Here is a 27007-nt window from a genome sequence, read left to right on the forward strand (position 1 = left end):
TTTCCCAAAAGTCCTCCTCCCCTACTCCGTGGCCTTATACTTCTTATTAAACTCATTAACGGCCACCCCAATCTTCTTGTACAAAAAGTTCCTCGAGCTCTCCTCCGCCACCGGAATGAAAGGTCCATTCGTGCCTCCTCTGAGTGTCAAACTTAATCCTGTCCTCTCCTTACTGATAGTTTGAATATCCTTCAACGGAACATCCCACTCGCTCGTCAACTTCTTGCTCTTGATGAGCATGATACGACTGTAGGTCAGCATTACGACCACGTCCTCCCGTGGGAGCTCGAGATGAGCGATGTATGACTCGTTGAAGTATTTCCCGTTGTCGAGTTGCTTAAGCCAGAATTGACCAAGGGCTTCACGTTGGGAGTAAGGCCGCACGATACCGTCTGTACCGATGAAGCGAGTGAGGCGCACGCGTTCCAATCCATCGCCGTCGAAGACAGTGGTCGTGTTGCGAATGCCTTCACTGACATTGGAAGCGAGGTCGAAAACTCCAATTGCAGGCTTGGTGACAAATCCTAATGCGCCTTTCCCGACTCCTTTGAAGAAACCTGCAACACCTTCCTGCTCGGCTCCTTCAAGTGGTTTTCGTGCGAGACCACCGATGCCGCTGGCGACACTGCTGACGAGGGAGTTTGTACCTGCCGTAACGCCGTAGAGTGCATGCTTTGGACGGTTGCGAGAACGGGTCATGCGGCGACGATCTTGAAACTGCTTATCCATGGTAGCTTCTGCGAGGCCCTTAGCAATACTACCAGTAAACTTAGAGAAACTGTCTGAGACGCCAAAGACAGACTTCTTCACGAAACTGGTTGCTCCTTTCGCGATGCCGATACCGAGTTGCTCCGGTCTATCAGCCATGATGAATCCTTGGTATGGTTCATAAAACAAATCCGCCACTCCTGAGCTCATATTATTGAAGAGGCCAACAGGGTTACCAAGAAAATCAGCTGAACCAAGAACTTTGTGTACTTGGTAGAGCGCCTCTTGCGAGTAGTGATTCGTGATATTCTGAATTAAGATACCTGCAGAGACGCGAGCATTCTCCAGCATGAGCGCATTGAGTCGGACAGGAGCATCATTGATGTTACCAATAGCCATGGTGAGCACATTCAAGAAGAACATCAACGGATTTCTTGATGACGTCTTGTCCTCCACGTTGACTCGGTCTGTTCGAACGAAGGATAGATCAAGTTGCATGGGCTGAATATTGAGCAATTCGAAATATATGTCTTGGCCGGATTGATCCTGAGATGGCTCTGGGATGTCCAGATTCTCATCACAGAGAACGCCTTCATGTGTCTCGGCCCAGCTAGCACCTGGTACTTTGGAGAAATCCAATAACGCGAAGACGAAATCCTCATCGATCTCGAGTGTCATTTGCTGCAACAAAAGAGTCGCATACTTGATGTAGAGTACACCATATGAATCGTCTTTAACTCGTGTGACCATAACATGAACACAGGGGTGAGACTCGGTCTCTTTCTGATTCTTGGGCACAACGCTCGGGTACAGGATCATTGGAAAGATCCCACCATAAAGTTGGTTGTCAATCTGCACCCATTTGACTCCTGCGATAAAGGTCTGGAACAGAGGCGATTCTGAATACTTGAGCGAGATATCTCGGAAGGTCACATAAGCAAGCTCCTTCAAATGAGCATTGACCAGTGATATGCCGAATCCAGCGAGCTTGAGCTGAGCTCTGAAAGTGACACCGGTGTCCTGAGACTTGACTTCGAAACCACCAGAAAGACTAGTCGTCGAATCGGTTCGAGTTTTCTGCTTGTACAAACTCTTCGAAGCTTTGTAGTTCGACAAAATCAGGGTTTGTGTAGGACCATCAGCAGCAACGTTGAGGTCGATGATCTTCGGCTCTCTTGCACCAGGTGCATCACGAGGAGGTGGAATTTTCATGGGAATCAAGTTTCCAATCTCCGCAAGCTTGACGTGTCTCTCCTTGCCATTGGCATTGAGGATCAATTCCTTGTGTTTGGCAGCTGGATAATCCCAGGCATATGGCATGATACTCCTTGGCGGCAGTCGATATCGAATTGGCCGCCAGCCAGACCTGTCTTCAGCATCCTCATCATCCAGATTTGGATTCGCCTGAAAGAACATAAACTCTGTGTCACTCTCGTTTCGCATAGAGAATGGCCAATTCTTCGTCTCAGGAATGAGGTGAAGGAAAATAGTAGCATTCTCCATGAGGATTTCGACTCGGATAAGCTGCTGTCTTTGGCCAGCTTTTGCAAGCTTGATATGTGCGACGCCCAGATCGGAGATGGTGAAAGGAGATGACCATTGATTGTTGAGACCTGGGAAGCATAAAGACAATTGCTTGACTGCACTCTTTTGTAGGAAGTGTAGAGGCTGAAGAGCGCCTGGCTGAAGAGTCATCAGCTGGGAAGATCCAGGCTCTCGGACATTGAGTTCCTCTTTCATCTGGTTCTTGATCACGAATCGAGGAGCAAGCGTGACAACCTTTGTCATCTTATACTTTCCATCTCCAGCTGCCACCGTGATACCAATATGAATCTCCGTATTCTTGGTCGAGGACGGTAGGACAACATCCACTGTGCTTCCAATGGCATCGAAACTCTGAGGCCTACTCCATGCCGACTCTCCAACCTTGAGCAAAGCACGATTACGTTGATCATCGGCTCCGAATGCAAACATATAAGGAAGAGCTTTGCGTCGCTCTGTATCTGCCGAGTCCGTGTGGAAACCTTGACCTGCGGCTGTCTTTGCTTGCTGCAGGAGCGACTTGGCTCTGATATTGATACCAAGACCAGTTTTGTTCAGAATAACGTACGGGCTGTACACAGTCACTCTAAACGCACCGCCACTGTCCGGGATCTTGTAATAATGGAGCCGGAGATTGAGCGCGAGACCTTCGTTATCTTTGCAAACAAGTATCGACTCCTTTCGGAAGTCTTCTTGATTGTTTGAATTGATGATGGCGAATTCGCTTGCCTTGAATACAGTGTCTTGCATATCGATACTCAAAAGGAGGAGATGGGACAGCTCAACAACATGGACTGGACTGAGGCCACCTTTACGGAGGAAGTTTGTCCAATCCTTCTTGGTGTTCTTGTCATAGATCCGGTACTTGAAGTCATATGGTAGAAGGTTTTCCAGTTCTACAGGAGCAGAAAGTCGTATCCTCATGTATGGGTAGATGCTACAACTTATTAGTGATTTGTTCAGATTAAAAGTCTCAGAAACTTACTTTGTGAGGGGATTGCTCTTGTCGAAGGTAGCATGCATCTGGAAGTAGAACGGCGGAGTGTTCTTGTCTTGCTCGGCTTTGCACACCATCGTCCTGGTAGGGCGCTGAAGTAGGTCTTTCCACCATAACGATTCAGTAGACCATGAATAGCCAAATCCTTGGTCAGGTCTCACCAGCAGCGACTTCATGAAAGCAGCGCCTACTGGGGCAGGTCTACTCTCTCCCGGTGCGATTTTCTCGATCTTCAAAAGATGACCCTCTTGTGCATCGAAAACGCCAAGCTCAACTGGAATTTGAGTCTTGTTCTCTACCAGCAGAGGCGAACGCAAGGTGATGTACTTGACATTATCTGTGCCAAGTGTGATCTCGACGAGAAGACGATGGAGAATCTGATCTTTTCTGGGTCGGAGGCTGTACAAGTATTCTCCTTCACGATTCACCCCAATCTTATTGATGCTGTCGAAGCCACTGCCTTCGAGTCGAACACCAATGACACCAGTGTTGCTCTCTGGAGATAGATTTTCACGCATCTTCTCCCAATCCTCGAAACGCCAAGGGCCTTCTTCTCCGTCTTCTAACTTCACAGCCATGTCGTTTTCTTCTCCAGGAACATCGGCCCAGACGTTGACATCGAATCCAGTATAATTTCGAATTCTGTACGGTGCCTCTGCTCCCCGTGGCTTTGAAAGCACGTCTTCTTCTTGCGTCAAGAATTGGAATGATTTGGACGCAAGTGCAATCGTAGCGGATGTGACAGTCAGCTCAAGCATCTTCTGCGACGTAAGATCGATAAACATGCTATCTGGGTCCTGATCCTTCGCAACCTGGAGGCCTAAACTCCAGGGCTCAATCAAGGGCTCCCAGGAAGACTTGGCAAAATTGTAGATATTGATATACATATCAATGCTCGTGTCTGCTCGTAGACTGCTCGACCAATCATTTGCAGATGCCGTGAAATTCTTTATGCTAAGATCCAGAATCGGCAATTCATGGAGGTCGCCAATGAGAATGACTCTCATGCCTTCCAGCGTCGCGGTCATTTCTTCATGCTTCTGCACAGCTTTACCAGCTGACGTCTCGTTACGGAGGCGAGACGGTGCAACTGAACCTGACTTGGTCTTTTTTGCCATCGTTGAAGTGGCTTTGCCGCTGGCTGACCGTCGCTTAAGGGAGGTACCACTGGAGCCTTTGAGCTGCTTGGCCTTGACATCTGAAGCAAGGGCTTTGCCATCCTCCTTGTCATCATCTTTCGAGAGCTCTGATGCTCGACTGACAATTTGCAAAGCCAGAAGAATATCACGAAGAGACAAGCGAAGTACCAGTGGCTCGACATCGAGATGCATACTCGTGAGATCTGCTTTCGAGCTGTCCATAGACATCTGTAGAGAGAAATCGTCAAGGATCCGTAGCCGAGTGTCTTCAAATCGATCCATGCGACATAAGAACATGCCCATCTGAGAAACCTGCAGCGTAAGCGCATGCTGTTGAGCCAAAAGGACTTGCTTGGTGCCAAGGACTATAGCTTCGGAACTTGCACTGAGAGGATTGGCAATCAAAATGACCTGCGCATCAACGATATTGACCCTAAACGCAATGTTCATCGGCGGATCGCTCGATTGAGAAGACTGACTCGATGTAGGTGTTTGAGATTTCGAACGAGCTGATATTGGCCTCGACATCTTGCTCAATTGTAACATGTCTGTATCCGAGTCATCTGCTGAATCCGCGATACTTTCATCGTCCTCTGGTACCACCGGCTCATCGACAGCGAGGCCGCCTGCGACAAATGACTGCAGGGCGAAGATATAGTCGAGAGCGAAGATAACGCGAGGACTGTCAACGGCAATGATGGCGATCAAATTACGTTCTTTGCCTCCAGAAATCGTGACACTGGCCATGAACTGCTGTACGTCCTTGTTGGAAGAAGTCATGATCTTCCGGAATTTGTTCGTGGTTCGAGAGCGGCTATCTTGAATTGTAAAGGAATCAATAAGCAGCTCCGACTCCAGGGAGCCATCAGTCATCATTCTCAATTTGACTTTGGTATCGTCCAAGGAGAACTTGGATAAGCTTGCAGCTTCAATGTCGCCAATCGGTTCATCCTCCTTCGCTAGAAGCAGTTCCAAGCCAATAGTATGGACATGGAAGGCAAGATCAAGTTTGGTCCAGTTCTTCGAGTCAACACCAAGTTCCGGGCCGAGGTCAACGAGGGCTGAGCTGTGATCGGAGTTTTCAGGTTCTTTGGGCTGTATGGTCTTGGCTTTCTTTGATGTCTGGGCGGGGACATCTTCAATAGCTTGTTGCTCGTCTTCGTCTGAATCCACGGCAAAAGCTGCTGGAACAGACCGTGCTAGCTCGAGCAGGAACTTCAGCTGCATTTGGCTTATGCGAAGATTGAAATCAGTCATGTGGCCCTCGATTTCCATGTCAGGTCTCTTGATACCAGGCGAGTGCTCAGCATAAGTGACTTGGAAGCCCAGATCCACTTTGTCAATGAGTTCTAGTTCTTCGCTCTTGTCTTCGTGGAAATAGAAGTCAGAAGTGAGACGAATATTCCGAATGCCAGCTGACAATTTCATGGCAATTATCGAATCCTTGGAGTCATCGAGAGGGACGAACTTGTTCTCAGCGTATATCTCGCCAAGATACGCAGTAATGAGATCTCGATGAGGGCGGTCTGGAACAACTGCCCGAGGGAAGACCACGATCGGTGTCTTCACATTGATGTCAAACTTGAAGCGACTAGTACTTTGCTGGATTTGTGATGCTTGATTTGCTGCGGCTTGTCTAGCAGCGTTGAAAATCGCCTGCATCTTTCCAAATTTAACAAGAAAGTCGATGATTTTTCGGAAAGGCTCCTCCAGGAAATTCAACTTGATGGAACCAGCTCGCAGAAATATCGAGGAATCATATCCAGGATACGATTCGGTATTTTCTGCATCGAAGGTCTCATATCGGAAGTCTGCTAGATCATCACCTTGGATGGTGATTAATTGTCGTAAGCTTGAATCGGGAGATGCACCCTGGTTAATATCATCAAGCAGAGACAAGTCGCCCAATTTAGCACGAATACGTAAAGTCTTGCCCAGAACAAAGATGCCAACATCGGCAGCATTCAAGGAGAGGGTCGCAAGGCGTATCCCGTCGTTATTAAGGATAAGTCTGATGCTTTTCAAGTCAATTTTGATTCGAACAGATCCAGAATCAGCCGGCTTTGGCGCAGCTGCCGGAACGAGTTCCTTGTTGTCGCTGTCCATAATCTCGTCAGGCGATGCAGCAGTCGTTGGTGCATCATTGTTGGTGAACGTAATCAGAATGAAGTCGAGTAGTGTGAGGAGTGTTTTGCGTGTTACTACCAAGTTGATAGTCGAAATTGCACAGTTTAGGTTGGTCTCCACCCCTTCGTATTTGGGCATAAATTCTGGTGATTCTTTCTTCACCCTGACGAGCTTGACATGTATGAGGTCTTTGTTCTCTTGTGAGTCTGCATCTCCTGATGACACGATTGACTTGAATTCAGCAGTAGGATGTTCTTCGACATAATCATCCACCATTAGAGACTCTAGGGAAGTCTCTACGATCAAGTCGTAAGGCCGTACACACAGGTTGAGGCTGAATTTGTCCGCAACTAACTCTACTAGAAGTTGGTCTGGCTTCCGGCCATCTGGATCGCTCCGATAAAGAGAACCCTGGAGACGGTCCACCTCGAACTTTAGCTCAAAATTTCGTTGCTGAAGCTTCAATTTCTCTGAGGCATCATCTCCATGGGACGCATCCTGGAACTCTGTTTCATCATCTGATTCATCTTGGAGAATGACGGCTTCTTGAGTAGTAAACTGGAACGATGCAGATTTCCTGTTTTCCTTCGACATACTTTGCTTTTTGGAGAGATTGCTCTGTGATCTTTGGCGCGAGGCCTCTGGAGTCTTAGGAGCAACAGTCCCTGGTTTCTCCTCTTCCTCGTCTAGATTTGGTATGGCAACCTCGATAATACGCATCAAGCTCTTATACTTCTTGTCGGAAGCCGAAACATGAAGTAGGGGAAGATGTCCTGATATCCGGACTTTTGCCAAATTTGGAGCCTTGGGAATAATCGAAAGTTCCACCATGAAATCGACATTGATTTGCTCCACGATATGCATCGACTGCTTATCATCTCGATCCTCCAGTTGGGCCTTTGTTGCCTCGATTGATGGTCCAATGAGAACTTGGGTCGAGGAGAGTTTGACCTGGAACTTGTCGTACATAAGAGATTCGAGGCGTTTGTAATCATCGTCTGTGTACATCTGTTTCTGCTTGGATTGCACTTCATCCATGGTGTCTCGATCGACGAGTTGACTGTTGACACTGATGTGACCTGCGTCTAAAATCAAACAGATTGTGTTCTTCGTGGTGATACTCTCAGGTACGATGATCAAAGGTGCTTGAAGGTCCAATTTAGCATTGATGGTCTTGTGCTCTTCTAATGCAAACTCAAGCCCAGCTCTTGTTTGCTGTCGCAAGCTCTCAACTGTTGCACCAGCAGTTTCCATAAGTGCTCCAATGGACTCCATGTGCCGTTCTGGAGGCTTGAAGAATTGGATGACGCCGACTAAGAAGTGGGGATTCCAGATGATCTCTAGTGGTTTCAACTTGCCTGTAACAGCAATGTCACCTTGCCCATCAAGTGGGTTCTTCTCTAGTTGGAAGTTGAAGAAGGGGTCAACCAAATCTGCTGGATCGCTCTCGTCGTCCAGTGTGATCTTGGGTATCGGAGTGTCGGGAGCATCTTTGACGCGAACGATTTGTGGAAATAGACTTTCCGGCGTTGTCCCATCGTTGACTCTCAGTCCTGCAAGACTAACATCGGCCAAGAAAGAATCTGGTCTTTGAAGGAATTTTGCTCTGAAGCCATCGAAATACAGGCTGAGTATTTCAACTACATCGTCATGCGGGTTCTGCTTCAATGTAAAACTTCCAGTGTTGAGGGACGCATTGAGTTGCATCTTGACTGTTTCCTTTGGTAGATCAACGCTCTCGGCTAGAGCAGTCTTTTCGTCCCAATCAATGGCATCGTACAATTCTTTGCGTTGCTCTTCAGTCATAGTCGTCTCAGAGTCTTCTTCTTGTTCTTGGGGCTTTGAACCCCATGCCCAAGCAACCCAGCCTTGATTCTTCTTCGCTGAGTCCGTCTTTTTGACACCAACGTTCTCCTTTCTCAACTGATTTCGAGCCAGTGATCTCCAGAATCGCATGTCCTCATAACTTGACTTCCACTCGAGCTTGTTGAGCTCCGTTACTTCGTCAGGGGTCAACTGTTCAGTCTGTTTCTTCTTCTTCTTGAACAGCTCAATGTAGCGTATCCTGTCATCCCTTCTCTCCTTGAAGAAATCCCAAGACCATCGTCGATTGCGGTCATGAATCTTGCTCAGCACGGCATTTCCAGCAAACTGAAGCCATGCTCGTGGATCTTCCTTCGGGCTGACGCCTTTGGGTTGGAGCTTCTTATACTCTTGATGACGGATGAAGTAATGGAACAAATCAACCATCATTAGAGCATCACGATACTGATCGTCGTCCAAGACGAGACCAATTTCATCGAAGATCAAGCCAGCCTTGACGTGAGGAACAGTAGACTTTCCAGATTTGTCCATCTCGATTTTGGCCTGTCCGCTGACTGGTTTCAAAATGTATTGATGTGCAGCTCCTTCAGGGTTTTCTCCACGGATGATCATGTCTCTGAACTTCTCAAGCATCTCGTCATGCGGCGTCACTTCAGCATCTGCAACTTCGGCTTCTCTACCAGTCCCAAGTAATTTCGTATCTGTATTCCAATAGAGAGCCAATGCACCCAAGGTAGCGAGCTTATGTGTGGTCCCTACCGAATTTTGAATGTACGTAGGTTTCCAATTTCCGTCTGTACTGATGGCACTGAATTCTTTGAGAGTCAAACCGAGAGCAAATGGATGTCCTGGGGCAGATATCGAGTCTTCGTATCGTACATGAATGTTCTTGACCGTGATCTGAAGGTTGTCTACAATCTTGGTAACCAGACTGTCTGTGAAGCTCTGGCTCTTCTGTTGCTCTTCTTGACTGAGACCTTCTGAGTTCCGCTCCTTCAGCATCTCCGCACTGTCCAGCTTCTCAATCTTGACAGCCTGCCTCCTGCGTTCCTCTTCTTCCTCGTCCCACTCTGCATCTTCTTTGGGAGCTGCCAGGACGAATACATCCTCGATATAGACCTGCACTGGCTGACCTCGCAGATTCGACCATGGGATCTTTAATGTGAGTTGTCCCAAATGTCCCTCAACCACATTTATAGGTAGTTTCAGTTGGTCCAAAGCCTCTCGCCGTAATTCCAGATCCCGCAGCTTAACATCGCCCGACCATATGCCCACGTTTAATTGTTTAGGATCGAAATTGCGAATGTACATGCCCAGGAAGCGGTTGAGCAGCGACGCAACGAGTCCTTCCAACATCTTGAGTGTTGGTTGCCTCTACCCAGGCAGGGTCGCACTCGATCAGATTGTCTGGAACAGCGTCGTCATCCACATCTGCCACGAATATGGTCTATCGAGGAAGAGAGATAGGGGTCAGGTCATCGCAACCGTGAAATCGTCTCAGGTCGTAGCAAGCGTTTGCAGATTTTCGTATCGTATGTTGTAGTGGAGAAAAGAAGAGAGTCGCAAATCGTCAAACCCCGCCAACAGCTCTCTTTGCTCAGGCTTCTCTTTGGGTGGAACGAAGAAAAACACGGTGTCTCAACGTGAAAGGCTTCAAGCGTGAAAGGCTTCAAGCGTGAAAGGCTTCAAGCGTGAATCTTTGCACAGTATTTCGAATTATTTCGCGATGCAAACAAGACAAGAGTGGGACAAATGCTGATGCCTACAAAAATCCTTCAAACAAGATCGCGCGCGTCAACGGCAATGCCATGCTGGACTGGACTTCTCCATCCTTGCTTCTCTGCAGCTCGCTTGATCGGGGAACGACGTCACACTCTTTACGGTCTTTGGCTAGAGCTTGCTATTAGGGAAAGGACCAGAAGCTATTGTTCAGGTCGCACCGGAGGGCATCTCCTTGATTTCTACAACTCTTCTCTCACTTCACAATATCTCGTCTCTTTCACATTGGTCTTTTCAATTGCGCTGTAGCTTTGCGGCTCATCAATTGACTTCTCTTATCGTCACAATCAGTCAGATTGCGGGGCAGCTTCCGAGAAAGCTATCCCAGCCTGCCAAAATGCTTCGTACACCAGCAGCCACGCGATCAGTGCTGAAGAGCTTTGGTAAAGCTTCAATTGCACGATCAAGCTATATTGCAGCTTCTGCCAAGTTTCGCAATGCTCCTACAGCCTCTCAATTGAGCAATAGACGACCAAAAGCTCTTGTTTTGCCTCGTAAGCCATCTTCTTCGATTAACGTCTACGCTTCCAAGGATGCCAGAATATTTCATGCCCTATGAGTTTATGGACATTCTCCTACCTAGGTTGTGTACAGCAAACCAGTTATACTAACATCAAGCTTCCGGGTGTAGGTGATAGACCGACGACGCTCTCGTTGCTATATGCCACCAAGTCCGGACCACCTTATGATCATATTGACGAAAAGTCCGAAGAGAAGCATTCGAAAGAGAAAATCGAGCCGCATCCAGAGGACGTTTCCTTGGGGTCTTCTACAAGACATGTCTTTGAAGAAAGCCAGGGCAAAGGAGCAACGGGCAATGAAGTATCTGGAGGCATGAAACATGACCTCGAAACGATCAAGGAAACTTTCTCCTTGGCAGAAGTGCCCAGAGACGCCTTGTATATCGGAGCTGCTGGTGTGTTGCCATACGCAGCTACATCACTCTCGACGGTATACCTAGCATATGATATCAACCATGCCCATGCCCATGGGACTGGCTATCTATTCTCTCCGGAGACTGCACACCAGCTACTTGGATTGGTGACGCCCATCCAAATCGGATACGGTGCTGTGGTAAGTACGGTGCTTTAAATCTCCTCGTGGTACTCACAAAGATTGCAGATCATCTCCTTCCTCGGAGCAATCCATTGGGGTATGGAATTCGCTGGATATGGTGGCCACCATGGATACCGAAGATACATGTATGGAGTTATATCTACTGCTGTCGCATGGCCAACCATCTTCATGCCTGTCGAATACGCTTTGATCACACAATTCCTTGCCTTCAACTTCCTTTACTTCGCAGATGCTCGCGCCTCAGTTAGAGGGTGGTTTCCAGCGTGGTACTCGATCTATCGATTCGTCCTGACATTCATCGTCGGCGCTTCTATTGTCATCAGCTTGGTTGGCAGAGGTCGAATTGTCAAGCATGATGCAGCAATGAGAAGTCCTTCGGATTATATCAAGGTAGACCGAGACGCACAGTGGGAGGCTTTGGAGCGCGAGGACAAGGAGCGACGACAAGCGCTAGCAGACACAGACGAGGATGGAGACGAAGAGGAGAGTGACGACTCTGAGGAGGGCAAGGATGAGGACAGCGACTCGGAAGATAGCGGTGATGACAAGAAGAGCGGCGACAGAAAGGACGCAAAATCAGACAGCAAGGAAAGCAAGGGCGACGATAAGAAGGAGAAAAAGTGAAGGAGTAGTGGCCGAGCCGCTTGTATACAACATTTCATCGAAATGATAATTACTGATCAAACCCACAATCCTGGCAGGAAGGTTTGCTGGATGTGAAAGAGACAGAGTTTCCTCGGAGCGAAGTCATCGAGATGTTGCTGACCGATAAGCTGCAGGGTTCTCAAAAAACGTACCACTTCCACATCTACCCGCACGAAGCAATATGCCTTCCAGAACACGTTTAGAGTTGGAACATGGAGCCGTCGCACCGCGCAACATGGAATGCAAGCCGTCCACCAACATGCCATGAATTCCTTTGTCGAGTCTAGTTTACTCCCAATCCTTCCAACAGCAGTTGATGTACGGCATGTGTTACCAATGGTTGTGAGCGGATTACACACTGTCAGATCCATGAGAATTGATCAGTTTATGGTGTACCAACAATATATCTACTACTTTTTCCAATTTTACTTGATGGCTGACACCATGATCAAACTACATCCATCACGATAATGTCCAACGACAAAGCCTCGCACTTTACTCCTACCAACCCATCTGCGAATGTCTGGGATAATGAGGACGACTCGAATCTTGACTCGGCGGATGTTGAGATGAATCTCGACGACTTTGTGGATGACGGCTACAGCTTCGAGCAGCTAGATGATGGCTCCATGTCCATAGCGCCTAGCATTCTCGACCATGCATTTGAGCATGGCAGACGCTACCACAAATTCCGCGAAGGCACATACGTCTTCCCCAACGACCGATCCGAGTAAGAAAGAGAGGATATAAAGCATGCGATGGTCGTCAATACGTGTGATGGAAAGCTCCACTTTGCGCCCATCGGGAAGCATCCGCAGAACATCCTAGATCTGGGAACAGGCACCGGGACGTGGTGTATGGAGAGTACGTTATGAAAAAGCTGCTGGAATGCGAGGAATCTCTGATATCAGATAGTGGGGGATTTATATCCTAGTGCTTCGATACTGGGCATAGATTTAAGTCCCATTCAGTCGGAATGGGTTCCTCCCAATGTCCGATTTATGGTCGATGATGTTGAATCATCTTGGCTTGAATCGGAGAACTTCTATGATCTCGTACATGGACGACATATCACACCTGCCATCAAGGATTTTCCTGCTCTGATCAGGAGAGCCTATTCGTAAGTCTCCTGCTGCCCCTTATTTGGTCAAACTGACTGCAGACAGTCATATAAAACCAGGGGGTTTTCTCGAATTCCAGGAAATGGAACCTTTTCCCTATAGCGACGACTCCAGCCTTCTACCAACGTCTCCCCTCCTTAAATATTACACGTCCATTCATCTGGGCCTTAAGAATCTAGGCGTAGATCTCGAACGGAGTAGAGACGAACTGACCAAACTTTCCTCATACAATTTCATCAACACACAACACGAAATACTCAAGATACCCATAGGTACTTGGTCCGAAACCAAGATGATGAAAACAGTAGGTATGTACGGCCGTGTTGGCATAATAGAAGGTCTTCAAGCTATGGCTTTGGGGCCCCTTTGCAAAGGGCTAGGATGGAGCAAAGAGGACGTGGTTACCATGTGTGAAGATGTCAAGAAATATTTGTCCGAAAGAAAATGATGTGAGGGCATACATGAAGCTACATATTTTCTGGGGCCAAAAACCTCTGGGTGCCGAATGAATCCCTTTCTGTCTGACATGTGAAGAAGCCCTGGACCATCAGCCTCGTCTTAGTAGAGCCTGATATCAAATACGATCTCTCCAATCATGAACAATACTGGCGTGCAACCTTCGTTTCTGTACTTGAGTTCGGGTATCCTAATCGAGACATGTGCCAATAATCCGCATACACTGCCATACGCCAAACACAGAATTAGAAAATGAAGAAAATCCTCCGATACCGCCGGGCATCACCGCCGCAAGCACAAATCCACATCTCAGCCGCGTGCCCACAACTTTTATATCCACTTTTGTAGGGCTAGATCTAATCTTTTTCCCATCGTTCCATTTTCGTTTTATTTTTTCATGAGACGACACCATTCCAACTGGTCTTCACCGGAAATGAAAGAGGAGGTGAAGTGAGAAAAAACCTCGGGTGATGCGCTGTCACGCGAGCACCTTGCCGATCCGTTCTCCTCTTGATACCGACTTTGAGGAAACACATTTCCGCAGATGATACTTCAAAGATAACGATTTTCGATCTGAACGGTTTTGTGTCTGCTAAAATTGGAAGAATGACTCAGTTGCACACCTCTTCATCTGATCCGAGTGTCATACGTTTATATTCCCCATCCCCACATCGCCGAATTCCTATTTTAAATCTGAATATCGGGTCATCTATCTTCCAGTTCAAGAAAGAAAGGTGTGCGTGTTGAAGCGAGCGAAGTGCCGGCAGTCTGTCGGCAGCCAAAACGGTGGTCATGCCATCCCATGATGAACAGCTAATGATACCATCCTATCCTTACCTTTCACCACCCCAACCAATACCTGCCCAACCTGTGACATGACCTGTTGTTTTTTTCTGTGATGAGCGCAGTGTGTGCCTCTCGCCAAATGGGATAGCATGGAAGGCGTAGACGCTGCATGATACAGTAAGGTAAGGGAAGGGAAGGGAAGGAAACTTTGTCGAGGCGTGGATGTGAGGTCAGCACCCGCATGCAACAGTAATAAAGACGCAGGTCTGGCCGGCTCATTCGGCAGCCCTTGACCTGGTCTTATTCTTGTTGTTATAAAGATGCTCTTGACACCTCATCCGTTCTAAGATTTCGTTTTGGGATTAACCTTATTGCTCGCGAAGATCTTCTTCAAAGTGGGGTATTTTCGTGTCTTGGCAGCCGTCGATCTCTGTGGTGCTCGCTTCTCTCGCTTGGGATATATAGGAGGCAGATATACTGCTTTGTCAACACACGAACCGAGCCAGAGCTGAAGAAAGGAAAGATATCGAGATCACGTGCGAATACCACGAAGAAGTCAGTACACGATGCCAGGACTTCTTATTCAGACGACGCCTTGCAAGCGGGATTGTATCAGCTATTCCAAAATCCCATCGAATCGCTCTACACCCTCGCCGTCTCCTTCACCAACGCTTCAATCGCGGCCAACGATTCATTCTCGTCGTACACTCTCTTATACGTTAAGACGATCGGGATCTCAATCCCCTCCTCCTACTCTTCCCGGATTAGGGATCTCAAATATAGGACTTCCGGTCCCGACAATAACACCGAGGGTAGAGGCGGAGAAGATTGAGATCGAGACGGCTTTCGAAATTCCAGAGAAAGAAAAAAGTGATGCGGAGTGCTGGAGTAGGATGTTGAAGTTACAGAGGGAGTTCCATTGTTACAACAGTGCGAGACTGGAGGCTGCAGTTGAAGCATTGGAGATGGGGTGGGGAGAGGATGCTGTGCAAATGCGTATGCTATCCCTTCTTCTTGCATTCCATACTACAAAAACCTACAGAGGAACTATGAGTGAATGAAACAGAAGCTAACTGTTTCACAGCAAGCAGATTATGTTTGGACTTGTTGAACGAACAGCTGAGAGAGAAGATGCGAGTTTGGTCCCAATACTGATTAACTTGGGATGGATGGAGGACAAAGTGCTTGGGTCAACACGGAATTTGGACTTGCACGAGGAATTTGCAAAAGTTTGGAAGTGCTATGCAAGCGGGACAAATCTGGAGCATTGATCTCATATGTTTGCACTTGGGAACGGAGGCATTCAACATCTGTTTGCACCCGCCATTAGCGCTTGGCGTTGGAATTGTTTGTGATACCTGGTCTCAGGAGTTTTGTCCTTACGCTTGAAATAAGAATACCCTAATGTTGCAATGATTGGTTGGAAACACTGTCCCCTATCGTACTGTGGAGTGCATGTGCTTTGCTTATTAGTTTAGCTGTGATTGAATGATGACTTAACCAAGATTGATGACTGTCAGATGCTGATATGTGCTATCAACCCGGGAAGCCAACACGTTAGAACCGAACATCCGACAATTAGGTACGCTTGATTCGTGGGAGCAGCTCCGACAGGCTGCCGGATGCTCGGATTGTCTTATGGTGGCTTGCAAATGTTGGTACCATTGTCTAATCATACAACAGATACAATACGCATGACACCTCTTCAATGGAAAAGGCCATCTCAATGGCTGCCAGCGAGTAACTTGACGCGTTAGTATTGCGCGTAATTACTTGGAACTTTCCATCCTTTCCTTCACTTACCGGAACGCTTTGCTCTCTTCTTCACCCAAGCCTCCTTTCGTGCTCATTCCTTGCCACATCCACACCGCGACCCAGATGCTGAAGGCCAAGAGAGTTCCCACGACTCCCGACATCAGCCCCGCTCTCCCATTATCATTATTTGCCAATACCACAAAATGAGGCTTACCAAGACTCCCACGATGCTCCAATCAAGAAGAACAAGAGGTGTCCACGCTATCAAAAGATCAAGCCTTGTCGCAGAGACGTGACCTTCAAAGCGGAAGGAAAGCATAACCGCTAACATTACTGCTATCACTGCAGAACATGTTGCAGATGTCAGAAAGCCTTCAGCAGCTTTATCGATTGAATTGGTAGAAGGATGGAACTCGGAGAAAGACAGCGCGCCAAGTGAGATTCCTTTACAATATCAGTATACAAGACGAGTCTAAAGAAGGAAATGACAAGACTGAAACTATAAAACAAGCAGATTTCCACATCAACTATCTTATTTCAGGAGCATTATACGTGGTCAACTGATATTGGGGCTTCGCTGAACGTACCAGCTGTAAGTGCGGAAAGGAGCATAAATTGTCATAAAAGCGAATAACACGTTGAAAAACAACCATAGCCCGATAATCGAGCTGCTTCTGAACTGAGGCATTTGACTTGTCAGCAGATGATGTCTCCAGCAATGGTCGCATCACCACTCACGTCGAAACATCCTAAGCGGGTTCGTGCAAGGTTGGACACTCGCCGCTTTGCAGACAATTGATGAAGGACCAAAATTAGTGCCGAGCGTAGAGTTCTATTGAATTGAAGACGCACGTTGAGTAGGACAAAAAAAAAGTGTAACGGACAACGGGAGTTGCAGGATTGAGCTAAAGCAAGGCAGTCATAGCATAGGTAGGTGCGGGACGAACCGAGCAAGTCGCCTTTCGACCATACCAAGCACCAAACAATGTCATAGTGTTAATTCAAGATACTTCAAATGAGTGTGTAAACGGAGAAAATGTTTTTGAGATATTTGAAGACATGAGGAAGTGAGGAAGACCAGATTTGGATTAGTGTTCTGGTCACGTGCCTTTGAAATGAACGCCCTGGAGTGAAGCTCTTTCCGTATCTGACTTCAACATTTGACTTCTCAATTTTCTCAATTACATCCCAGGATCATCATACGCCCATTTCAGATCAACTGTTAAGAAATACAGGAACAGAACCTGCAGATTCTGCAGAATGCTGGGATCTTGGAGAGCATCAAAATTTACTCACTGGTCACATTGTCGACGTCCTCGATGTCCTCGCCGAGTACCTCTGGAGACTCAAGCAGGCTGAGCTGGTGAGATGCTGGATCTTTCGTCCTTCAATATTCGCCATCTGTTGTGCTGCTGGTACACAGCTTCATCGTCTCCGCAAAACGCCTGAGTCTTACGTTCAGCTCAGACGTCCTCAACGACGGGTTTGTGCATGCCAGACCATGTACCAGATCAGAAGGCTACCCTTTCCAGCAGGCGTTGCTGTCATCAGACAGACTAGCTCGTGGTACCTCAACTGCACTCGACGAAATGCCTGACGACCCTTTCCGTGGACAATTCATGAGGCCTTTTCTTAGATAGCAGGAACACATTCTCTACTTCAAGAAGATCACCCCTTACCACGCATCACATGGTCCTTTCGAACAAGCCCCCCCCCTCCTCCCCCCCAACTCGCCTGGAGAGCCCTAAGACGGAAAGCATACTCTGGTATTTTCAGCCAGGTGCCAAAGCTTGTTTATCCCGTTCCACCAAGCCGGTTCTCTGACCCGAGCCGTCAAGTGTGGCCTGTGCCCGAGGGTGACCAGAAAGGGGTTTCCTTGACCTTCTGTCGACAAACACCGGCTAGTGTTCTCCATGCATGCCTCCGCGAAATAAGTACGGATGAGCTTTGGGAGGCAGACCGTCTATGTCTCTACCCAATGGCACAACATATGTACGCAGCGTATAATTGAGGCCTATCATTCTGGATCATGGGGCAATATTCACACAGTCCCCATGGAATTTTCCGCCAAGATAACCCTGAGACATCATAGCCTTATCTTGGATATCAAAATGTTGATTGAATCAACTCACGCGATGAACCCCGGCTCTCGTCATGGCCAATCAGGCCAACCGTAGAACGATTCTCCCTATCAAGCAAGAACTCTCGGTGCACAATCCCGCGCAGAAGCACTACTTCCAAACGAGAGGCGGAAAGTTGTTCAATGGCTTGTATAGTTCAGCAGCATGTAGCTACGCTATCCCCTTGAACGACTTCACATGTCGACACCCGGCAGGGCCACCTCGTGGCAAAATCGTGGCCGAGAGGACTGAAATATTGGGGGCACAATAAGTGGTCCGCCGAAGCGATTCTTGATCAATCACTCAAGATGCAAGTATACCTCAGCCCAGACCACGGTTTGCCGAGAGTTATCATATCAAACAGACTCTCTGCGATCCTGTTGAACCGTAACACCAGGCGGTCGACAGGGTCCCAGTCAGGGCATATTCCGCATAATCGACACCGACTATTTTCACATGAGGGAGGCCAAACGAATGAGAGCTACATGGACAGCGATCTGAAGCAGAACACAGCATTGCCTCCTCAATCATCAGCAGCGAGTGCTCCAGACACGCCTGTGGCTCCCGATTGTCATCCCGCGGGGCCGGTCATCAAAAAAAGTAAGCAATCTTTATCAGAATCCCTGCTATCTTGTCGCTGCGGAGCGCCACCAACACCACCACCACCACCACAAACCCATGAAGAAGCAGGAAAGCCTCATAACCCACACCTGCTGCCCCAGGAATAACAAGACAGCGTTCGCTGGTGCAGTGGTGATCCAGCTTGAAGCCTTTCTGCATATTCCCCCGAAAAGCTCTTCACTTTTCTTTTGCTCTTTCCCAAAACCACACCCCGACCCCATTCTGTTCATGCACTGCGACTGCAAGGCCTTCTTTTGTCCGTACTGAACAAGGGACCCATCGCCCCTCTGCAAGGCCTTTCAGAAAGTTCCATACATCATCCCACGCAATACCCATCGCCGCTCCCCCGACCCTTCCAGACTGGTCCGGTGCTTATCTTTGACTTTAAAGCACCAATCACCAACAGCGCGCACGTCGCTAATTCTGCAACAGAGGATCTGGAGATCTTCGGCCATGGAGTATCGGCGCACCTCCCTAGTCATAAATCGGCAGCAACAGGCCCCTCAGAATTCCCACATATATGCTTCCTTTGCACCGCCAAACCGAAACACCAATGGAAGTCTGTTCGATTCTCCGACAATGTGGTGGGACGAGGAACGGATCGAAGCAACGGTCAATCGCCAATTCGTCTTGGCAAAACTACGTCCGGATGAACAAGCACGACTAGATCAGCCTCTTGGCTTTGGTGATGGATTGACTGATGATACGTACATGGAATGGATTGAGACGAAGGCAAAACGGATTTTTCTGATTTTGGTCGACTTGGGCGTGCCTGATCAAATCTTCGGCGTCATTGATGATTCGTGGGACGATGACGACCTTCCTGTGCCACTGGACCAAGTCGAGCGGCTTCAATTGACCTATGATAGAGATGAAAAGTTGGAGAGGAAGTTCTTTCAACGCCAATTTATATATTTGTTGCGGAATATTCAACGCGGGGAGCATGTTTCTTACAACGACGAGGAAGTAGTGCCTCTTGAATCGGCAGAGAAAAGGCCGGTCAGTGTGACAGGTTTAACGGTTGGCAATGTTGATAGAGTGCACCTTCCTGGAAGACCCGACGATATCTTCATTCGACGGCGGATACCGCTCGGAGTCACACCTGGCCGTTTACCCCAGGAAGAGTTTCTATCGGGAATTGAAGCTATGAAATCCATTGAGCACGACCATCTTATGTCACTTTGGGCCTCGTACAGCTATCAAGGTTGCGGCTTTCTACTCTTGACACCTGTGAACGATAGTAGTCTCAAATCGTTCCTTGCAGTAACTCCTCAGTCCGTGAAGATATTGGCGAAGCAAGATAGGAGGATTCTGCTTTTGAATTGGATGCATTGTCTGGCAGACGCTGTTTCATTCCTCCATGGACAAGGCGTTGCTCATCGCAGCATAAGACCCTCGAATGTGATGCTTGACCTCGACAATCACATATTTCTTGGCGACTCTGGCATCTTTCCGACAGCAAATCTGAGCGGGGAGAAGCAGGGCTTCGACAAGGAAGTATACGACTACGCTGCGCCTGAGCAAACACCACGACCCCCTCCAGCACCAGTCGTATCGTTACCCGTCTCTCGGCCAAGCACAGCGAGACGTGCAACAGCGCCTTCTACTGGCACAACTTTTGCAGTCACTTCTCACGCTACTCACACGAGCTATTCTACCTTTCCCGACACTGCATCAATATACACCAACTCGACAGGCTCCGGTTCCAGCAATTCACCACCAAAACATGGATTCTCTGGATCAAAACATGATCCCCAGAAGTCCGATATTTTCAGTCTCGGTGCCATGTTCCTCGAGATCCTCACTTTCTTCCTGAAACGAACATCTCGCAACTTCGCTTCTCACCGCGCTGCCAAAAACAAGACCCCCGGTCGAGGCGGCGGTCTACCCGATTCCTCCTTCCATAAGAACCTAGGACAAGTCGAGAGCTGGATTGCAACCCTCAAAAAAGATTCCAGCAAGAAAGAAGACAAAGTATTCCGAGGCGTAACAAAGATCCTCGAGCTCACGGAACGCATGATGAAAGCCGATCCCGAAGAGCGACCACTAGCTACCGAGGTCGAAGATATCCTGTACAATATCATGAACGAACAATGTGGACTAGGTCAGACATCAGACAAAAGTAGTAGCATCCATTGCGAGAACCGGAACGTGGAGACGAACGAGTGGAACTTCGGCTTCGATCAACTGCGCTTAGCGTCTCAACGAGCTGCTGCAGAAGCATGTGCGAGTGTGAATCCAGTCACTGCCAACGGAGGCACCCTCGGCTTGAACGGAGGGGTCATCTATGGCATTGAAAGGACTCAGTCTGTTATGTCGAACGCCTGGCCTACATCACCTACGTCACCTACTTCACCTGTCAAAGAACGCCTGCCAACGAGAGATGGCAGTATCGCTACTAGCAAGAGCAGGAGTAGCGAAGGAAAAAGCAGACAAGGAAGTACGAGCCAAGGCAGCGGTAATACGCACGGGAAAACGAAACCAAAAGCCAAGGCCTGGCAAGCGCCAGTTTATGCTGGTACGTCTACTCTCCCAGGCTCTCTTCCACATACTAACATCCACAGAAATGAGCTGGGGCTAAATAACTCCATCCATCCCTACAACGAAGAAACGACACTTGAACGAACGAACTTGCTTTAGCCTTGCATCGGAGTCGCCTCCCCTTTTCTAAAAAGCGCTTTTGTTTCGTACGCATCTACCCATTCTTTCTGGCTGGCTGGTGTTTTGATATGCTCGGGCATGGTGTTCTGGGTGGAGTTTTGTAATCATTTTAGGGAGGGAAAGGGAGCGCATGGACGTCTGTCGTTTTGTAAGAGCAGCTAGCAGGTACATCTAGATAAAGAGATATTATTGGCGAGAGGATGGAAAATGACCGTTTCTACACTCTGAAGTTTGTTTTTGTTGAGCGCGTGAATGCGCTAGCACAGGAGGCGACTTTCTCTCCTGTCAATGTCCGAAAATGACATGTTGACAGCAGCCCTAACTTTAGAACGTCAGTTCTAACCTGAGCAGGAAAGGTCCCCAGGCTCGAAAGTAATTGGTATCTGAAGGCTATTTTGCATTTGTCTGAACAACGAAACGAATTGGTATCGAGCTCGCTATGCTTTACTGACACTCTTTCCCTCCCCTGCATTTTATCTAATCCAACCCCCTATTCACCAAAAACGCACCCAAAACATAACTTCACCATGACCAATCTAATCCTAATAAACACTCCCCTTAATACTCTTATCCTCCGCCTCCGCTTTATCCAAATCCAACTCCTCCTCCAACCCCGCATCACTCCCCACATCACTCTGATCCCCCAACGCATCCGCCAACGCTCCCCTATGCATACCACTCTCCTCCCTCCTCCCCAACCCGCTTCCGCTTCCGCCTGCACCATGACCCATCCCCGATCTACCTAGCGTACCAAGCGGTCTCCCTTTCCCGGTCGCGGCGTGTTTCCTATGGTCCTCTTCCGCGGAGAGCTCAGCGTCCGAGCCGGCATGACTTGTATTCCCGCTTGCGCTGCCGCCGAAATCGCGGCCGGCACTCTTGACTAGGCCGAGGAGATCATTGCGCGGGCTCTTCATGCGGTTGCGGAGCCGGTCTTCGACGCTTATGAAGGAAGGTGTTCCGTCGGGGGATGAGACGAGTTCGTCTAAGCTGCGCTGGACGTCGACTTCGAAGGGGGCGGGAGGACCGACTCTGCCGCGTGGATCGTCTTCGTCTTCTTCTGACGAGGATTGCCAGCGGCGGGCTGCTGGTCGACGCATCTGTAGCGTTTGAGAGGAGGAGGAGGGCGATATTTCTATGCCGGGCGCGGGAGGAAGGGCCGCGGATTTGCCGTTTAGTTGCATGGCGTGCATGCTATTTTCTTTGCGGTATGAGTGTTTGCCGTGATCGCAGCCGTTGGGACATCCGCCCCATTTCTTGCGGACGGGGATAGGACTCCCTACTCCTGACGAGGACGGAGTCTCCCCGTTCCCAAGCAGTTTCTTCTCTTTCTCTTTGTCTTTTTCGGACGCGGTGGTGGGAGATGTGGCTACGGCCTTTTCTTTTGCGGCTGCTGCGAGAAGACGTTCATGTTTTAGTTCAGACCAGGTTCGAAGGTTGTTTTCTAGGATGTATTTCCCGGAATCTTCTTTCTTTCGCATGATGAGGAATTCGCAGTGGTTGACGTTACGGAGGTCTTCGAAGTACTCGACGGAGAAGTGGTACCATTTCATGAGGAAGACTCGAGACATGAGACCATGGGTTACTGTTAGGTTGTTAGTATAGCTTCTCAGTCAAACTCTCTTAAAAGATTGAAGAAGGGGAGTATACCAAGCACACAAACACTAGCACAATCCTCCTCTCCAAATTGTCTCCAAAGACTCTCATTAAATCCACTAATACGATCATACGCATCTGCCGCAGACTCTCCATTCGGGATTCTGTAGAAGAAATGTCCATAATCGGCTCTCTCCTGCCACATCCTCTCCATCTCAGCACTACATGGCTGGAAGTTTCCAAAATCCTGCTCTCGTAGTCGAGGCTCCTCATACACTTTTATGCCATTTCTCGGGAAGGGGGAAGGAGAAGGTTCATCAGACGTAAGGGTCTGCAGAATGCCTTCTGTGGTTTCTCGTGCTCGTCGATACGGCGAGGTGAAGAAGTGGAGGGTGTCGGACGGGCGGAGGAGAGCTCGAAGTCGTCGGCCAGCATCGTATGCCTGTGTCCATCCGAGGGGCGTGAGCTTTACACGATGATCGGGCGTTCCTTGATGTATGTCACGATTCTCTGTACAAGTTAGATCATCTGTCTAATCTACTGTTGTCTTTGTTGGTTGTGAGGGCTCCATGCGCCCGAGAACTTCGAGGAAGGTAACGCAAAAAATGGTGTAGCAGAACTCACTGTTTCCTTCACTTTGAGCATGTCGTACGAGGATTATTAACCTAGGCTTTTCCCGAGTTAGACGGATGTCTTACTGAAGCTTGATACTTCGAGCTGATCATACCTTGCCCATCTTGTTATACTATATCCTTCACAGGTGATGTTTTAATCTCGTTTGTAGGGTATTCTTATTGTAGAGACAGTGCAAACTACGATCAGATGTATAAAAATCTGGTCTGATATCTGGTTATGAGGTTTTGTGCGCTTCACTCCACCTTCTTGGAACTTGGTATGTTTCGTTTCTTATCGAAGGAAAAGGGAGGCGATATCGGGTAGTGGATTTATTTGCCGCTAGTGGGCAAATGCCGGCAAAAGCTTTAGATATATTGGCAAGGTTTTGAAGAAAAGGTACGAGAACAACATTTCTGAATCAATTTCTGCAAGTCAGCCTTTCGCGCATATTCACTTCTGTCATGATACAGCGATACCTAACTCAGACTTTCATCACAGTAGTCAACTTCAAGGCCTTGCACAATTCGCCGTTCCTAGATAGGTAGCTAGAGATCCAGGCGCAAACACTCCTCGATAGCTTCAGGCCTCTACTTCAACAACATCAACACTTTCACCATTCCAACCACCACCCAAGATGTCAGAACCAATCCCCGAATCAATCCCCACCTCCGCAGATCCGCGCTCCAAACGCCCTACCAAGAAACGCGCGCTCTCACCCCGATCCCAAACGGCCTCACAAATATCCTCCCTAATGTCCAAACCCGATACAGTAATCAACCTCCCTTCAACATCTATCACCACACACCCCGGCTCCGCCCCCCCAGAGATAGTGCAGAACGTGCAAGGAAGCTCAGCTGGTGCGGGGTCCGGCGAATTTCATGTGTATAAGGCGAGTAGGAGGAGAGAGTATGAGAGGTTGAGGGGCATGGAGGAGGAGGTTCGGAATGAGAAGGAGGAGGAGGAGTGGGTGAAGGAGAAGAGGGAGAGGGAAAAGAGGGATGAGGAGAAGACGAAGAGGAATAGGGAAAGGAGGGCTAAGAAGAGAAAGGGTGGTGCTGGGAAGGGGGATGAGGAGGGGAAGGATGGTGGGGGAAAGATTAAGGCTAGGGTCGTGGTTAGAGAGGGAATGGAGGGGCTTGGTGGTGAGGGAAGAGCTGATGAAGAAGGTGGAGAGAATGGTGGGAATGCTGTTGAGGAGGTGGGGGTGATTATTCATGATGATGATTGAGATATTATCCAAAAGAGACTTGGATGGATGTCCTCAACGTATCACGCGGCTCTCGATTGCGAATGGCATGATATCCGCACATACATTGGCCTTGAGCTCTATGCTATGATACAAGGGTAATGCCGTCCACAATTATCATCGCTTTTCATACACTGACTTTTTCAAGACAACGCTATCTAATCCTCTGCAGGAGCGCTTCCACCTCCAGCTTGTCTCGCAGCCTTTGCACTGCAGATATCATCTACTCTCAGGAGTAGGCAAGCAGACTAGACTAGATTAGCGTTTACCAAATCAAAGGAACTTGATACAACATACCTCAACAGCTGTCTTGATGCTCTGCAACTTAATAGCTTCTGGCTCCCAAACACCGTATTCTCTCATATCAGCCAACTTGCCAGTATCTCCATCAATACCCCATGTGCTGCCACCCTCTGCATGCTTCGCTCTCAGAGCAGTGAGAACTCTGACAGGACTAGCACCAGCATTCTGGATCAGAGTTCTTGGGATAACCTCCATAGCCTCCGCAATAGCCTTGTAAGGCCATTGTTGCACACCCTCAATGCTCTTGGCCAACTGTCCGAGTCTAACTGCAACAGCCATCTCTGTAGCTCCTCCACCCGGCGACAGTCTCGGATGGAACATAACATTTCTCGCGACGGCCATAGCATCGGCCAAATTCCTGTCAATCTCGTTCAAGATATCCTTTGATGGGCCACGGAGGAGAATCGTGCAAGCCTTGGGAGATTTGCACTTGGTGAGAAAAGTGAAGTACTCGTCGCCAATCTTCTCGATCTCAAAGAGACCGCACTGGATTCCTACGTCGGATTCTTGGAGGTCTTCAACTCTGTTGACAACCGTGGCGCCAACGGCACGGGCTATTCTGTTGTTGTCTGTCTTACGGACTCGGCGGAGAGCAGTAACATTTGCCTTCATGAGGTAATGTTGTGCGAGATCTATCTTGTCAGCATAATCCAGTGGTCGAAATATAGAGACTTACCAGAAACTCCCTTCTCAGTGATGACCAAATCCGGCTTGACAGCTAGAACAGCATCACACATCATCTTGACCTGCTCCTCCTCAATCTGCAGGATCTTATTCCAGTCCTCCTCCTTGCTGATCTCGATATTCGTTTGCGATTCTCCCTTCTTGTACTCGAGCGTGCAATCTAACAACACAATTCTAGGATTCTCTATCCGCCTTCTCATCTTTGGATGTGTAATATCCTTGTTGAGCATAACTCCATCCAAAACGGTACTGTCCTCAATCTCTCCTCCAGGAACCTTCTCAACTCGTGCATAACGCTTGATGTCAACTTCCTTCTTCCCACCACCAACTTCGAAAGTTACGGTTCGGACAGCCTTGAGGGCAAGATTGCACATTAGTTCTGACCATCTAGAGACGAATTTCGTGCCGATGGATGAGGAGATTAGTTGGTACATGGCTTTGTCGTCGTTGATGTCGACTGGGAGGGAGATCTCGTCAATGATCTCGAGAGCATCTTTCAGGGCATGCTTGAATGCTGAGATGATTACAACGGGGTGGATATTTCGCTCGAGTTGTGGGAGTGCTTGTGCGAGAATCTCTCCAGCTGGCAGATGTTAGAATCCACATGCAACAAAGGAGTATTGCTGCCTACCAAGAATGATAACTGTCGTAGTTCCATCTCCAACTTCCTCATCTTGTGTTCTGCTGAGCTCGATCATGCTCTTTGCTGCTGGATGCGACACTTCGATTTCTCGTAGGATGGCATGGCCGTCATTTGTTAAAACGATACCTCCCATGGGGTCCAATAGCATCTTTAGCATAGCCTTTGGTCCTAAACATGATCTGATGATATCTGCGACACTGTATAAGGTCAGTCTCGAGCTCGGTTTTGGTAGACGTGGTGGAGTTGGTGGAAAAGCTCACGTTTTGGCGGCCGTGATGTTCGAGAGTTGGGCTTTTCTTCCGGTCTGTCTTTCACCACTCTGAGTGTCTATTTGAAAGTGTCAGCATCTGCGTGGTATTCCAGGTTGAACATATGAGGTTGCTAGATATTTCTGCGGTAGACCTACTCATTACCAGAACGGGGGCCTGCATCTTGAAGAGGGGCTCAGGCCTGTTGTAGAAACGTCTCGATGTATTTTGGCTCGAAGTAATATTAGGGTCGAGCTATCAAGAAAGGCGGCGACGTATTTAGCGGTGGTTCTGAAGCTCTTTCAAGTGCTGCATAG

At 48.4% G+C, this 27007-nt stretch overlaps 9 protein-coding genes across 9 annotated transcripts; 6 read left to right on the top strand and 3 right to left on the bottom strand.

Annotated features, from left to right (window-relative positions):
- Positions 1–21: 21 nt before the first annotated feature.
- LY89DRAFT_735396 (putative vacuolar protein sorting-associated protein 13) lies at positions 22–9693 on the bottom strand (the record flags this gene model as incomplete). The annotated part of the gene is made up of 2 exons (XM_018220007.1): positions 22–3187; positions 3236–9693. The coding sequence occupies 2 exons, from the start codon at positions 9691–9693 to the stop codon at positions 22–24; spliced, it is 9624 nt and encodes a 3207-aa protein (XP_018069623.1).
- Positions 9694–10453: 760 nt separating this feature from the next.
- On the top strand, positions 10454–11817 carry LY89DRAFT_698120 (uncharacterized protein; the record flags this gene model as incomplete). The annotated part of the gene is made up of 3 exons (XM_018216959.1): positions 10454–10610; positions 10748–11190; positions 11239–11817. 3 exons carry the CDS (start codon positions 10454–10456, stop codon positions 11815–11817), a joined length of 1179 nt encoding a protein of 392 aa, XP_018069624.1.
- A 491-nt stretch (positions 11818–12308) lies between these two features.
- On the top strand, positions 12309–13407 carry LY89DRAFT_698121 (S-adenosyl-L-methionine-dependent methyltransferase; the record flags this gene model as incomplete). Its single annotated transcript, XM_018216960.1, has 4 exons — positions 12309–12545; positions 12582–12702; positions 12754–12958; positions 13005–13407. 4 exons carry the CDS (start codon positions 12309–12311, stop codon positions 13405–13407), a joined length of 966 nt encoding a protein of 321 aa, XP_018069625.1.
- Positions 13408–14767: 1360 nt separating this feature from the next.
- Positions 14768–15254, top strand: LY89DRAFT_670765 (uncharacterized protein; the record flags this gene model as incomplete). Its single annotated transcript, XM_018213186.1, has 2 exons — positions 14768–15197; positions 15244–15254. The coding sequence occupies 2 exons, from the start codon at positions 14768–14770 to the stop codon at positions 15252–15254; spliced, it is 441 nt and encodes a 146-aa protein (XP_018069626.1).
- Positions 15255–18258: 3004 nt separating this feature from the next.
- LY89DRAFT_107789 (uncharacterized protein) lies at positions 18259–19010 on the top strand. Its single transcript, XM_018205053.1, has one exon. The coding sequence runs from the start codon at positions 18385–18387 to the stop codon at positions 18802–18804; it is 420 nt and encodes a 139-aa protein (XP_018069627.1). The 5' UTR covers positions 18259–18384; the 3' UTR covers positions 18805–19010.
- On the top strand, positions 18978–21589 carry LY89DRAFT_107690 (kinase-like protein). The gene is made up of 2 exons (XM_018205052.1): positions 18978–21215; positions 21262–21589. Exons 1-2 carry the CDS (start codon positions 19151–19153, stop codon positions 21276–21278), a joined length of 2082 nt encoding a protein of 693 aa, XP_018069628.1. The 5' UTR covers positions 18978–19150; the 3' UTR covers positions 21279–21589.
- A 311-nt stretch (positions 21590–21900) lies between these two features.
- On the bottom strand, positions 21901–23944 carry LY89DRAFT_783447 (phosphoglycerate mutase-like protein; the record flags this gene model as incomplete). Its single annotated transcript, XM_018222686.1, has 4 exons — positions 23679–23944; positions 23576–23621; positions 23006–23461; positions 21901–22940 (listed from the first exon to the last, which is right to left on the bottom strand). Exons 1-4 carry the CDS (start codon positions 23685–23687, stop codon positions 21901–21903), a joined length of 1551 nt encoding a protein of 516 aa, XP_018069629.1. The 5' UTR covers positions 23688–23944.
- Positions 23945–24200: 256 nt separating this feature from the next.
- Positions 24201–24503, top strand: LY89DRAFT_540735 (DUF1168-domain-containing protein; the record flags this gene model as incomplete). Its single annotated transcript, XM_018208165.1, has 1 exon — positions 24201–24503. A coding segment is annotated over one exon (303 nt), but the record flags the coding sequence as incomplete, so codon positions are not given.
- A 344-nt stretch (positions 24504–24847) lies between these two features.
- Positions 24848–27001, bottom strand: LY89DRAFT_648481 (T-complex protein 1 gamma subunit). The gene is made up of 6 exons (XM_018212016.1): positions 26849–27001; positions 26703–26769; positions 26431–26639; positions 25792–26382; positions 25110–25747; positions 24848–25060 (listed from the first exon to the last, which is right to left on the bottom strand). The coding sequence occupies exons 1-6, from the start codon at positions 26871–26873 to the stop codon at positions 24971–24973; spliced, it is 1620 nt and encodes a 539-aa protein (XP_018069631.1). The 5' UTR covers positions 26874–27001; the 3' UTR covers positions 24848–24970.
- Positions 27002–27007: the final 6 nt, after the last annotated feature.

This window comes from Mollisia scopiformis (assembly GCF_001500285.1).
Source record: "Mollisia scopiformis unplaced genomic scaffold LY89scaffold_15, whole genome shotgun sequence".
Classification (NCBI taxonomy): domain Eukaryota; kingdom Fungi; phylum Ascomycota; class Leotiomycetes; order Helotiales; family Mollisiaceae; genus Mollisia; species Mollisia scopiformis.